Here is a 15,733-nt window from a genome sequence, read left to right as displayed (position 1 = left end):
GTGTGTTTCCTGCAGCTTAGATGTACCATGAAACCGTGAAATTAAACTGCTGATTATGAGACATTAGCTAAAATATTTCCCTTACTTGTCAGTCAGACTCCAATTGCTATTCAACCTTAACTGCCTCATTTGCTTCCTTACTTTTGTTTTGGTGCTATCAAACTGCATAGAAGTTACATTCAGGGTGAAAACTAAAGATAGAGATATTGCTCTGCAAGCTGTGCCATTTCTACAGCATGCCAAATGGTTTGGTATTACCCAAAATCTCAGCAGTTTCCATTCAGAATGACAGTTCAGTTTAAATGTGACCAACTTGCCTTGGGCTTGTTTTGCTTGCCAAAGGGAAATGAAAAGCCCCCTGTTAGCACAAATAGATCTCTCCTGTATTTTTCTAAGTGTTCAGATGACTGAGGGGAAAGAAGTACTTGTTAGCTGCATGTTAATCTGATGTACAGTTATTTTCTGTCACTTTTCCAATACATTTATCTGGAACTTTTCAGTGCTCTAAGTTCAAATGACGTTAATACAGTGAGTGATATCTCAGTGTGAAAGCCTGGTACATATTACATGAAACCATTTCATTTAATAACATTTATGCCCACACAGCACAAGAAATATACTTACTGGAGGTGCCAGAAATTTATACAGAGAAGATCCCCTCAGTGCTAGAAACTTTGGTGTATACATTCGATCCTGAAGGGAGTCTTGTTCCCGTTCTTCCGTCCAGCCCATGTAGACTATCTGACAAAAAAATCAATAGTGTTGACAAATTCCTCAGGCATTTTCTTCAAATCAATTGCAAATTCTTCATGCAAGTAAGCTGATGTCTGTCAGATCTTACTGAAATACAAACCTTGAGCCACTGACACAATGTGATATATTGGCAGTTCACTTATAATCACATGAATGCGTAAAGAAAGCCTGTTACAACAACCAAAATATAACAGAAGATGTATTTATTGCCCTAGCAACAACAAAAGAGCTTAGCCACATATCTAACAGATGTCTTTTTTTTTTTTTTTTTTTTTTTTTTTTTTTGCTATTATCTCATTAAAGGAATACTTGCAGACAGATCACATCAGAAGAATTTAATGCAAGTGAAGTGTAAGGAGCCAGTAGGCAGGAATGCAAAATCAAGAAGTATTCAGATACAAGACAGACAGAAATACATGGGATATTACTGTAATATGGAAAAAAAATAAAGACATGCTGGAGCACATTTTGTATTTGCATATATTCAGAATTCTGTTATAAACATTTCCAGATAACTGTATAACTGGAAAAACAAACAAACAAACAAACAAACAAAAAACCCATCAACAACTACACTAATTTATTGAAATAACATTTCAGTCTCTAAGTACGGATATTAAAGAAGCCTATAAAGTTCAAAAAGATGATACAGACATGCCTGAATACTCAAGAATTAAGCAGTACTCAACACTATATTGTCATGCAATAATTGAAAAGCCGTGGTCTCCGAAATCCCTTTCATTTTTGAATGAGAAATACTCAAGAATAAAGTCCAATAGGTACAGTGAGAGAAGCTTTAAGTTATTTCAGTTCAACAGTTACTCATATTCTCCTTGTTTTTCCTGTTTTGTATGTTATTCAATGCAATAAAGATACATAGCTCCAGGCCTTTGACTTGATAGGAATCCGTGCAGCTTAGTGACTGAGAGAAGCAATACATGGGAGTAACAATGTACTATTACATTCAGAAGTATGGCATATTTTTCCTCTCTAATGGAAAGAGAATGAATGATCTCTAATTTCTAGGCATTAAGACAACTACACTTCTTAATTAATTAATTCTGTGCCATCTTTGATTTGTTTCATTAGAATTGGATATAGTAAGATATAATCTTGACTGATGAGACTTCATATCACTGTTTCACAGCATGTAATCTATGTTCATTTAGGTTGTTTTCTTTTTCACATTCCTCACTTAATATAAGTTTCTATTTCCCCTACATCAGAATAACAAGACACAGTCATGAATGCTGTGTAGATGCACTGATATTTCACATTTGATTGCCTCAATTCGAACACAGCCATGAAATTTAAAGCAATTGCTCCCTTGCCTCTGAACATTACAAGGAGAAAACTGATTGATTTTTCAGACAACCTGATACTCTAACATTTTATTAGCAAAACACATTTCTCATTCAGACTAAATACTTACTCTTAAACATCCAGCAGAACTCTTAAGATAAAGCTGTATGACTGTAATTAGGAACAGTTAAATAGTTGTTTGAATGCACAAGTGTATTCATATGTGTGGATTAAAATAACATTGGCTAGATTCTGGAAAACAGGAAAAAAATGTACAGAGACTTGATAACTATTTTAATTGCATGCTCCTACAATGGCCTTAGTTTATCTAAGTAAACTAATTCAATGATTAGAACAAATGTACTAACAGCTTTCTATCATGGAAGTCTCATATTTATACTCATATGATGGTTTTGGCATACTTTTTCCTGTATGGTAATTTCAAAATTCCTTATAGGTAATTGTTATCAGGTTAAAACACAATACAACAAAACAAACAAACAAACAAACAAAACCAACAACCAACCAAAAAAAAAAAAAAAGAAAAAAAAGAAAAAAAAAGAAAAATAACACATTATTACTGATGTTAAATAATTCGAAGTATGTTACTTCACTGTTCATATAAACTACATTAATACAGTGTTTTAGGAAATGATGTGCCAGATCAGTGCCAGAATAGTCATCTTCCACTACAGCTAAACAGTGATAACATTATGAATTTTTTCTGTTGTTTGTTTGTTTTTTTAACTTTGACCTGTACTTAGTTTGAATTTTCAATTACAAAAGCCAGAGAAATAAATAAATAAATAAATAAATAAAATTCCATTTTTTCTTATTAAGAGAATAAATATTCTGAAAATGAAAGGCACAATATACATCTTGCTAAGTTTACAGAAATGCATTTATTAAATATGTCTACCTTGTAGCATTATAGCAAAAAATTGTGTATCAAAGCATCCTGGGTGTCTTTTAGTAGTTAAAAAATATAGAAAAGGTATAATTATTTCACCTTGTGAGTGATGTTATGAACTTCCCATTTTTAAGAATATTCAGAATTTGACTGGGCAAAGTCCTAACCAATATGATTTATGCTGACACTTCCAGGAACAGGATTTTGACCAGATAACCTACAGTAAATCAACCAACATACATTTGTCTATGTTTCAGTGAGTCTTTGGTATCAAAGCAGTCATATCTGTCTTTGGATCTGTTTCAGAGCAGTAACAACTTACTGCTCTTAGCATCCAACTTCAGCATGACTTTTTTAACAGTGCCACAATACTCTTCCATTGTACACAGGATACTGCATACCAGTATATACAACCTGCATTCTTACAGTCTCTTATATAAAAGTCTTCCAAAACTAATTACTCAGAAAGTAAGAAAAGTGAGAACAATCTGCAGCTACTTCAAATATTAACTTGCAAACGTTGTAACCAAGTAAAACTAGGTTGGGAGAGGGAACCACAACACAGCATCACTCTGAGACAGCAAGGTAGAGAGAAACTACTTTTAAAATCCCTTGACCTGGAGCTGAGACAAACTGTAGGGGATGATTAAATGAAGAAAAAGATATTCAATGGATTCTGCATGCTACTGTTTTCATGCTTCTATTTATACCTTAATTTTGATCATTAATCTGTTGGTTTTGCTGTAGTAGAATGAAGCTTATTTTCATTTGCCTTACATTTAAAGTGAACCCAGGATATGCTGAAGAATCATTCAACAGGCCAATGGCCTCTGGCAGGGAATTAGCAGTAAAGCTCACATGTATTGAAGTCATGTTGTACTTAATTGTTTTTTTACAAAAGGGTGATGCCTGTCAATATGTTACCTTATCTCTGACGTATCTCAGTATTTCCATGAACGCTGTTTTGAAAAAACTCAGTCCTTTAAGGAGTATTGACTGAAATAATTTTGCAGTATAACTACTGTCTTAATTCCATTCCATCAATGCAAAGTGTTCCACCACTATGAACTACATGGAAGAATAATGCCCATAATGGTTTTACCTTCTCCAAAATTAAGCTGTGCTGATCCTATATGAACCTGTAACTTCAGCATCAGACTCAGAGGCTCTGTATCCATAGAGAGCTCTGCAGTGTGACAGGCAGCCTCCTTCACCCCCAGGGAGGACCATGTGAAAAATCAGCCATGGCAGCCATTTCTGTGGCTGCAAAAGAGATCTTTATGAAATACTTCAAGCCCTGTGAAGAGTGGACAGTTACCGACAGGAACTATCAAACAATTTATAGATGTAGACTTGTAAATAACACTTAGCCAAAACTTTATCCTCTCACAGAGTTCACTTCTATTTCAGAAACTTTTTGCATACTTTCAGGGGTTCAGACCTTTTTTTTTGCAAGCTCTCCTCTCCCATTATCTTGGGTAGTTTTTGAATAGCAGACCAGCTTGAGTAGGAGAGGTAGGAGAGGCTGCCATACTGTCTTATCTACTGGCATCAGGGCAGGCTTGTAGGAGTAATAGGTTGGAATAACGAGCAACTTGTGCAGCTATGAACCAAGTACCATAAACATTGGATTGTTAAAAAATCACGGAAAGCAGCGTGACTTTTGACTACATACTTGAAATAAAGCAGGTAGAAATTGCATATAACAGTATTCTGATCCTGCTGGACTTCATGGGTACTCTGGGAATGTCAGCTGGACACAGTGCATCTGGATACTCAGCCACTTATACGCCACCAGAGACATCAGTCAGAGACTCGAGAGAAGGTAGATGTCTGTCTGGAACTTGTCTAAAAGTTCCCAGACTCAACATTACATATCTGCTGCTTCAAGGTCTGTTTCCCTCTCCAGACATGAACAATTTTCCTTATGTAAGTAAAGATGCACATTTTTGGTTCTAAACTCTGCATCTCTGAGAGAAATTCCAACCAGAAAAAAAATATTTATAACAAATAAATAAATAAATGTTTTAATCATGAGCTTCTGTGAACAGCATATTTACTGCTATGGAAGCACCACTTGCTGTGTCATAAAATAAGGTGAACTTAGGAAGTTTTGTTTCCCAAAATTTTAAAATTTAAATCAAAAGTTCTCTTACATGCTAAACACGTAACAGCTATGCATTGCTTACCAAATATTGTCTTCTTACTAGGTAATGTAATTGTTTAAAAGAACACAAAAGGTGTTTTTCAATCATGATTTTCTAATGGATGCTTCTTCATTCCAAATTAACAAAAATTTTATATTGTCTATTCAGCTTTCTTGCCAGCTGTTTTTCCCACATCTTCAGCAATTAATCCTTCCCAGTTCTTTTCATCTGCATGTAATCCATAAATGATTGATTGTTTTGCACATTTCTAAGCATCAACTATTTTATAAAATTCAAGTGTCAACTTTATTTCTGGTAATGTGGAATATTATTGCAGTGAAAGGGAAAGATCAGTAACTGTCTATGCTCCACAGAATTCTACTATCCACTATTCTTAGATGTTCAGGAGATTAAATAATTTTACTTTCACAGGGTAAGATATGAGAGGAAAGGAAGATTATCTGTATAGATATAAAATAGGTGAGTGAAAAACAATGAAATGTGTATTCACCTCTCCTCTTGGTATACACTCTAATTAGAAATATCTTCTTTAAGCTTTTTGAGTCCCATGTGCTTCTTCAACAGGAGATCAACAGTTAAAGTATGCACTTCATTGATTCCAATTAATTTATTTAGATGATACAGTTCCCTAAGGAGTAATGTCTATATTGGTTTACTGAACACCTTCATTCTAATCTATGAAATGAATGTCATTCTTGGGAAAATTTAAACTGACTTGAGGCAATGAGATATTTTAATAAATTATTGCAGTGTTTTTAATTCAAGCCTTAGCTTTCAACAAAAAGTTCAAAATGGCCACATAAGTCTATGAGTCTTAATGACATCTTAATAGATCTTAATGAGGTTTAATACATCCCAGAGCCCTGAGGGAACTGGCTGATGTAGTTGCCAAGCTACTCTTGATGATATTTGAAAAGTCAGGGTGGTCAGCTGAAGTCCCTGGTGACTTGGAAATAAAGAAAATGTTAGCACCCATTTTTAAGAAGGGTAGAAAGGATGGCTCTGAGAACTACTGACCTTTTAGTCTTACCTCATTGCCAAAGAACAGGAGCAGATCCTCCTGGAAGATCTGCTAAGCCACGTGGAAGAGAGGAAAATTAAAAGGCATAACCGACATAGCTTCATCAAGATCAAGTCATGCCTGACCAATCTTTTTGCTTCTTATGATGGCGGTACTATATCAGTGAAAATAAGAAAGAGAGTTTCATAGTTTCGTGCGGGTTGGAAGGGACCTTAGAGATCATCGAGTCCAGCCCCCGGGATTCGAGCCTCTGTGTAGCAGAGCGGCACTTCTACCACTTGCGCCACAGGGGGGATTCGAACTCCGGGCCCCAGTGTTGCAAGGCGGCGTCTTTAACCACTGCGCCACCGGGGCACACAATGTCATCTATCTGGACATCAGTTCAGTCTTTGACATGGTCCCCCATAACATTTTCTTCTCCAAATTTGAAAGATATGTTGGTCTGACTGTTGGATGAGGAACTGGTTATGACATCATAATCAGGGAGTGGTTTGTCAATAGCCCAAAGTTCAAATGGAGTTCTGAGACAAGTGATGTCCATCAGAGGTCAGTACTAGCATCAGCACTCTAACATCTTTGTTAATGATTTCAACAGAGGGATTGCGTGATGCATCCTCAGCAAGTCTGTGGATGATGAATGACAAGCTCTGGGGTGTGGTCAACACACGCGAGAGATGAAATGCCTTCCAGGGGACCTAGACAGGCTTGATCAGTGGACCCCCGTGAACCTCATGAGGTTCAACAAATCAAAGTGCAAGGTATTGCACCTGGGACATGGGAACCCCTACTATAAATACAAGCTGGGGGATGTAAGGATGGAGCACAGCTCTGAGTTGGGGGTACTCATGAATGGTAAGCTGGATATGAGCCAGCAGTGTGCTCTTGTTGCCCGGAGAGCCAACCATATTATGGGCTGCATCAAAAGAAGCGTGGCTAGGAGGGAGAGGGAGTTGATCCTGCACCCTTACTCTGTACTAATGAGACCTCACTTGGAGTACTACGTCCGGATGTGTCTTCAGTAAAGAAGAAATGTTAAAAGATTTCAAATGTTTACAACAGATCATTCACCTGCTTTATGTGGACCATTAGTTGAGAACACAGTACTTTCTTTCCTGTATTAACTAAAATTTGAACTCAGATGTACTGTGGATATAGTCAATAAATCAGGTCAGGAAAACCTTACCCTTACTGGAAAGTATTTCCAGGGAGTGACATTAATACTGCAGAGAAAAATCAAATCAAATCAAAACAAAACAAAACAAAACAAAACAACAAAAAAAAAGAAATAGGAAGAAATTAGGAAGAAATCTATACTTGAGGCAAAATTGAATTTGCTGGATATGCAGAAATAATTTGATGCACAGTTTGAGACTTATAGTTTAAGATTTAAATAAGAACTTGATCTCATCACTGTTATCTATCATCTAAATTTCCAGCAGGCATCCAAATTAATTCCATTGCCTTGTGAGCTATAGGTGACATAGCCCCATGATACCAGCACTTCTATCCAATAACTTCATCAAGGTACTCAAAACATAAATATTGTCCAGCTCATCAGGTAATCTGCTATCTTTGGGAAGCCATTTGGCTTTTCTCTCAAAAGTCACCATGACGGTTTCCTAAATTTAAAACTTTCTAACAATGGTACACACTGTCTTTTAAAAGCTTGCTTATATCCTGAAGCTCAACACCTACTTAGAACTACAGTGTTAAGAAAAATTCCTTCCTGGTCAAAGAAAGCACAGTTTTAATAACTAGCAACTAGAACAACACAGTAACTGTCCTGTTACTACTTCCTGTCAACTACAGAGAGTATAGTTTTATATAAATAAATGAATATAAATGTATTCTCTTTATTTTACAGAAAGTCCAATAAAACACTAGTAATCAATATAATCATAGGTTTAAGCTATGGAGTAATAATCCATGCCAAGTGCCACAGATGACTGACAATACAATGTGGTGAATTAACAGAGCATAATTTACACCCTATCGTGTTCTCCTGCTTAATTTAACAGCAAGAACTCAGCTCCCCCTGTGTGTATATAAACATTTAACAACAGAAGTTTCATTTGAGAGATTCCCATTCAAAATAAACCTGATCACATCCATACAGTGACAACAGATGGTGTTATAGCAGATGTACCACTAGACCTGAAAGTTCAGTAACTGTCAATCAAGAGATGCAGAATGGTGACTCTGAGTAATTACTGTAATGGTGTATTGTAAAAAAAAAAAAAAAAAAAAAAATTATGCTAAATCAGGAAAAAAAAAATAAAAAAAATAAAAATACTAAAACACCAAAGAGAGTGAACATACATGCTATCTTTAAGAAACTACTAGAATAATGACATGGTTTCTTTGAGGGAATGTCACATTCCATCCAAATATCCTGTTTAATTATTCCAATTTAATAATATGAATACAATACAAATAACATCTCAAATGTTATTAAAAAAATAAAATATTTGGAGTGTGTTATCACTAGATGTTACCACTAGAACAGGTGTCCTATGGGCCTACCTAAGCAATGCCATTTCCCTTTCCAAGTGTAATAAAGTTGCAACATACCTGAAGCAAAGGACAGTGCTTGTGTGATAGTCATGCCAGCTACCATGGCATTTGTATGCATTCAGCACTATAAAGCTTTTTTAAGTTAGGTTTTAGTAAACAAATTCACTAAGTACAACTTTTAGAAGCAATTTTAAAAGAGACTGTTCTGTGTTACTTTAATCAAGCGGAACAGCAGCCTATTAAGCCAGAATATATGGTGACACATAGTTGATATGACATTGCCACATGTAGTTGCATTTATTAAATTACATTAAAACAAAACAAAAAACAAAACAAAAAAAAACCAAAACAAAACAACCAAAAACAACAACAACAACAACAAAAAGGTACACTCCTCTGTACTTGTAAATCTCAGTGACAAAGTAAATATTTCATTGTGGCCTTCCCATACTTGAAGGGAGCATATAAACAGGAGGTGGAGGATGGATAGTGATAGGACAAGGAGGAATGGTTTTAAACCAAGACAGGGGAGGCTTAGGTTAGATATTAGGAGGAAGTTTCTCATTCAGAGGGTGGTGATACACTAGAACAGGTTGCCCAAGGAGGCTGTGGATGCCCCATCCCGGGAGGCATTCAAGTCCAGGGTGGATGTGGCTCTGGCAGACTGTTCTAGTGGTTGGTAACCCTGAAGTAGCAGGGGGTTGAAACTAGATGATTTTTGTGGTCTTTTGCAACATAGGCCATTCTATGTTTCTGTGATATGCCTATAATACAATATGACTTGTGAAAACTGAATGCTGTAGAATGTGATATTCACAGCTATACTCCAGTTCCTTCTGTTAATAGGGCATCTGTTAATTATGCCACTATGTTGTTTTAAGACTGAATGAAACACAGCTGTAGAATTGGAAACAGTAATCAATAAAGACAGACATAGGAATCTAAGTAAGAAATAGGCTAAGTTATTAATTCCAAAGTAATCTCATAAAGTATTAAAGCTGCATGAATCTCATTATATGCTGTTAACTTTGCCCAGGACAGCTACCAATTTTTTTCCCATAAATGTAGGAAAATTCTGGAGGGAAAGATTCCTCTTAAAAATGATTATCAAAACTACTTAACAAGAATGTCTTATCCTCTGCACAGAAAAGAAAAATGTTTCAAAAATACTCATGCTTCCTGTAGATAGAAGAGAAATAGCATCCAACTTGAGGACTTTCTTCTCCATTATCCTTTTTTTTTTTTTTTTTTTTTAATTAATTTGTCCTTGATGAAAGATGGAGGGTAATAGTTTTTTAATTCATTGTAATAGAGATACAGCATAGGTAGAAGGTTTTAAATACACTGCTGTGCCAAGACATTCCAACCCCTGTTCCATGGAAAAAGCATTCTATCAGGGCTGACAGACTCAAGTAGACTGCAGTGGTGTCTCCTGAAAGGAAGAACTGCCTTCTTTCTTACAGAGACATTGGGATGCTCTCCTAGCAAGGGGGAATTTTGGCGTACTGGGATGAAGTCCCTGTTAAAGCAGTAAAACAGAACTAATATCACAGTGAGAATGAGCAGAACAATCTCCATTGCTAAGAAAAGCAGTGGCAGTAGTCTGAACTGGAGTATGCTAAGGGCTGCACTAGAAAAAGAAACATGAATTTGTTTTTTAAAACCTCTGAGAGATGAGCAGGATATCTCCTTCTTTTGGTATGTTATATGCATGGAAAAATCATCATATGCATATCCAATACCAACGCATTCCTAATATTAGAATACTTGTCCTTCGTTAGAAAATAAAACATGGGATTAAACTGTGTTTTGCTTTTTGCTCTTGAAGGTGATGCCCACACTGTTTGGTAACACTGAGAAAATAAAACTAAGGGTTACATGAAGATGTGCATATCTGCCTTGTTTGTATTACACTTAAAGTGCTACAATTTTTTTGCTTTCGTTGTTTAATGGAACAAAAATAGTTTAATTTTTTAAACCTCAGCTTTATGAAAGATCATTTTATTAAAACAAAATTATTTCCCTCGGAAGCTGGTAATTTTAAGTAGTTAGTGCTGACAGTTTGACCATTACATTGAGACTGTAGATAGAATTTCCAGCAACCACAGAAAATAGCCTACTTCAGCCACAGATACTTGTATACTGTGATGGGTGAATGCTCAGATCTTGAAAGAGATAACATATTGAAATTTCTGTTGGTGCAACGAGAAAGATTTGAGAAATAAAATAACACAGGAGTTCCATTTATATTAATTGTAGGTATTTTCTAAAGTCATGTACATATTAAATAACACAATAGAATTATTACATGCAGATACTTTTATTATATTTAAGCCTTCAGGCTTGGCTTTTCTCTTTGTAGTATAGAAGCAAGAGACTATTTACTGCATTTGTAAACACTGCCATAACACTGCACACTGCAAATGGAAAATCAGTTCCCTTCTTTTCTCACTGGTACTGCTTTCCTACTGAGGAAGATACATAGGATGTACAGTAAGAAAGATAATGTGCTTATAGTTTAGACTAATTAGTTTAGATAAAATATATTGTAGAAATAATATGAAAGTAAAATCCAAATCAGATCAGTTTCGGAGTTCAAGATTATTATGTGCTTGTATAAAAGAAGTTAAAAACAAAATCTTAGACAAAATTCATTTTTATTAAAATAAATGTCCCGATGATAAAGATATTCAAGATAATCATTAATATTCTAGTAAATATATGATACTTTATCAAAGAAAAAGGCCTGTTGCTTCTCTGCACATTTTTTATGCTTGCTGCATATCAGAGGAAAGAAATTAACTAAGTTTAAGTTAAGTAAGGTATTATTTCCTACCTCCATCTACAATTTAAAAACAAAATGAAATTATCTATGATGATAAACCCCAAAAGAAGTCTGTTTTAAAATAAAAATTCCCCAAAATTTCAAAGATAACTGTGGATCAACAATTTTTTTCCTTTTCCAATATTTGATGGACAGTGAGACCTTATCTCCTGGTCAGACTCCCACTTTTCAGTTTGACATTTTGGCTGACTTCCTTGAAATGGTTCACAGTAATTCTTTTCAAAGATAGTGATTGATGCTGATGAGAGACACATTAATTGTAGACCACTCCTGCAGATACCAAGCTACTCAAGCCAAGAAAGTTAGTTTTGCTTTCCACTGGAATTCTAATGAAGAGAAATAAAATGCTCTATATGTCAGGAGTTCAAAACCAGCGAATAACTCTGAATTAATAACAGTCTGGTGAGACATTATAACATTTTAACTGTTATTTATAATTTTACTGTCCTTTTTTTTTTTTTTTAGATACTAATGAAAGCAAAGACACAAATCCAGAGTAAATCGTAACAGTGAAATGTTAAGGGTTTTTTTTTGTTTGTTTGTTTTTTGTTTTTTGTTTTTTTCTAGTTTTTATTTAATAGGCATTTTCTCCATTCTTTGAGATAGGAATACTTATTTGTCTCTGCCAGCAGATGATATTACAGAAACTGTTCTGAAAATGTTTAAATAAAATTAACTTTGACTGCTAAATGTAGCAAACATCTTCTTGGTAACCTCAGAAAGAGACAGCAAGATAAACATATACAGAAGTCTATAAAATTGTAGTACAAATAATTAAAAACCATGTGCAAATAAAATGTGCCTAATTTATGTTTCATCTGTTTTAACTTTATTTATACAAGGCATACAAATACTTGTTATTATTTTATTATAACTCGTGGACATTCTGAAGAAGAAAGAGGCAAAAAAACTGGTAACAGCCATACCTGCTGTGTGAATTACACTTAGTAAAATTTCATAGTAATGAAGTTGGACAAGAGATGTGTAACTCAGATATAATCTTGACTGAAATATGAGGCGAAAGTACTTTCATTCTTCAAATATTATCTTCATGAAGTCAAGTTTGCAGCTCAGTGCTGCACATATTTCTCCTTGTCTACATGGAGGCAATTTATTCCTCCCTCTGAACTTAATTTGTCTGTTACCCACTACTCCATTACTTAAAAAAGAAATCCGTAAATATTATATAACATTAATGACACACAACAAAAGTCCAAAGACATTACTGTGGTATGGGATTATGTTCCATATGAATCTCTGATCACTTTAAAGTGTACTCACCTTTATTCTGATTTTTTTATTTTGCTTTGTTTTGTTTATGCTTTGTTTATATGTTTTTCTAAAATACGTATTGATCAAAATGAGGAAATGTGATTGTTTTTCATTCTTATTTGATCTCTAGCAACTACAAGATCAGAACAGAAATTCAGTCTCTCAGCTGCAAGCCATCTAAATGTTTCCCTTTCATTCAAGGATCCAAACACCCTACATTCAGCTTTAGAGAAGAGTAGCCATTCTGCTAGCAAATTATTTTGCAAGAAAACATCTCTGTTCAAGGAATTCTACTGCCTTTTCAAGGCACTACTATAGCTTTCATTAACATGATACCATCGAAGGATGAACTTGGAGACAATCAGATAATGTAGCTTGTTCCAGATTTTCCAGCTCATCTGCCCCATAACCATTTATATCTATTTTTACGCTTTCATTTAGACAACAGACTATTCACATTTTAAAAGTAGTAGACAAACCTTGATTAATAATGTGTAACTGTTCAGCACAGCAATTCCCTTACCACTTTTATAATAAAATGCATGACACACAATCTGAAGAAAGTGAGTTTGAATAAATGCATTAAACTTCATTTAAATTGAAAAGATTAAGCATGATCTTACTTAATGTGAACATACCAAATTGTTCACACTGGCTTCAGGGAAAAAAAAAAAAAAAAAAAAAAAATTAATTAAAAAAGCAAGAACAAAAAAGCAAGGTACTCACTAAAGAGAACTTACCAACATTTTATCCTAAAGAAATGCACAGCTGCCACTCAATTAAATACAGAGAAAATTAGAATTATGAATGAAAATACCCCAAATTTTATTTTTCTTACCTGCTGGTGTACAGGGAAATTCCTGTTGATTTTTTTAATCTATAAAAATGAATGAAAAAAAAAAAAAGAATTAATATCTCAGTCAGTAGAAGAAAAAGACCACATTAGGATTTGGAAAGAAAAGCCAGTCTGGCAAGCTTGTTCTATCACGCAAATGGATGTAGTAAAAAAAAAAAAAAAAAAAAAGGAAATGAAAATCTACTATAGGATAATGATGAAAATCATTTGAATAAACAGACATTTCTGCAGTCACTTAGTGGCTTATTCTTTTTCAGAAAATATGAAAGGAGAATACATGCTGAATTATTTTCTGAATTCTCCAATTCAGCAAGCTTTAGGAAAATATTTTTCCTTAGAGGAAGATGGAAATTTGATCCAGAAGAGCATTTGAAACAAGATTCACTTACTCTGTGCTCCTAATCTAGGTGCAGAATCAAGTGTACAAATTTAGTTTTCATAGCTGTAATTTGATAATCAAGTAATTTCTATCTTTAGAACAATAATAAATACACTCTGTAAAATGTCATTACTAACCCAATCTGAGACTGAAGATTCATGAGGAGTTTGCATTTACACTATAGATGACTGTTTCCCTCTAAATAAACATTTATTAGCCAGCCATCTGACTAAAAAGTGTCCAGTAGAAGAATTAAGTATGGAACATACCCATTCCTAACATTAGGAGAAGAATAATAGTGTTCTTTTATTTTCAAAATAAGCCCTGAAAGCTTTTGAGCAAACTTAGAATATTTACCATCTGCATTCACTATAGATATTTCATTCCTATATTTAATTTTTTGCTCTTTTATGCCAACCATTCACAATTGTTTTGGTAGCTCTTGGTAAATGAGTCAAATATTAAAATTAAAGATATTATCATCAAGGAATCAATTCTGTTGCCAACTAAGCCCTAACAGAGCAGTGCAACATTTACACTCCTTCAGATAAGGTAGAACATCTTTTTAGAGTAAGAATCATTTTAGAAGAGAATCTCCATTAAAAAAAAAAAAAAAAAAAAAAGTGATTTTTTCCTGTTATTTGAGATATATTATCTAAAAGAGAAATGCTCCTTCAGTTTTCTATAATGTTCCTTATCTCATTGTAAAATTTGTAAGCACAATAACAGGACACAATACTACATAACTAATGCCAAATAAATAACATTTGTTTTCTCCAGAGAACTGACAAAGGACACCAGTATGATAAACTGCAAACATATATGCACATATTTTAAATAAATGCCTTGTAGGCAGGCAATCTGAGAACATTCATTAGAAAGATCTGTTTAACTAGAGCAATAAAAAAATCAGGTGGGGTACAAGAGGAGACAAAAGCAGAAAGAACTGAACATTCTGTTCTGAAGAAAATAGTGCAGAAAGCATTATGAAAGATGTATTTAGGTGAACAAGAAATGCCTGCATATATTTCATATTCAGCAAAATATGTGCTAGGAGCTTAATTCTATTCATGTTTGACTCTCTGGAATGTGGATTAGGAAGTAAATTCTAAAAATACTGCAGGAAAAGTACTTTGGGATGTGGTAATCACCTAAATCTGGGAGGAGGAAATGGGGTGAAAAACAAAGTATCTGCCTCAGACTGTTAAATAGGCAAATGATGTTGAAAAGAGATAAAAAATGGAAAAGAGTTTACAGCAGAAGCTATCTTAAAAGAATAATTTGAAGTTTAATTCATTAGGGTAAAAATACAGACAATATGACTAGGTATGTTTCAAAAACTCAAATAGCTGAATGTTTTACGAAATCACAACCATAAAAAGTACAGAATAGACAGATGGCATGAAGTGAGATGAAGAGAAGGATTCATCATGGCCATACTCAGTTAATTTGTGCATTGGGTATCGACACACATGGATAACGTTCAAATCATGGCTGTGATTGCTCTGTAGAAGAAACAAAGAAATTATGTGGGAGATATTGTGCCCCGGTGGCGCAGTGGTAGGAATGCCATGTTGCAACACCAGAGGCCCAGGTTTGAATCCCCTGTGGCGCAAGTGGTAGAAGTGCCACTCTGCTACACAGGAGGCTCGAATCCCGGGGCTTGGACTCGATCTCTAAGGTCCCTTCCAACCTGCACGAGACTATGATACT

General features: G+C 34.6%; 1 protein-coding gene across 3 annotated transcripts in view; it reads right to left on the bottom strand.

Moving 5' to 3' along the window:
* SNTG1 (syntrophin gamma 1) overlaps nt 1-15,733 on the bottom strand; it is a 312,873-nt gene that overhangs the window by 41,696 nt on the left and 255,444 nt on the right. For all 3 annotated transcript variants that reach the window (XM_015855564.2, XM_015855565.2, XM_032442721.1), the window contains 2 exons: nt 13,624-13,662; nt 625-741 (listed from right to left, as the gene is read on the bottom strand). In XM_015855564.2, the coding sequence (XP_015711050.1) occupies nt 625-741; nt 13,624-13,662 (156 nt within the window). The remainder of the gene's footprint in view (nt 1-624; nt 742-13,623; nt 13,663-15,733) is intronic.

This window comes from Coturnix japonica, chromosome 2 (genome assembly GCF_001577835.2).
Source record: "Coturnix japonica isolate 7356 chromosome 2, Coturnix japonica 2.1, whole genome shotgun sequence".
Lineage (NCBI taxonomy): Eukaryota > Metazoa > Chordata > Aves > Galliformes > Phasianidae > Coturnix > Coturnix japonica.
This window is presented reverse-complemented; position numbering and strand designations above follow the sequence as displayed.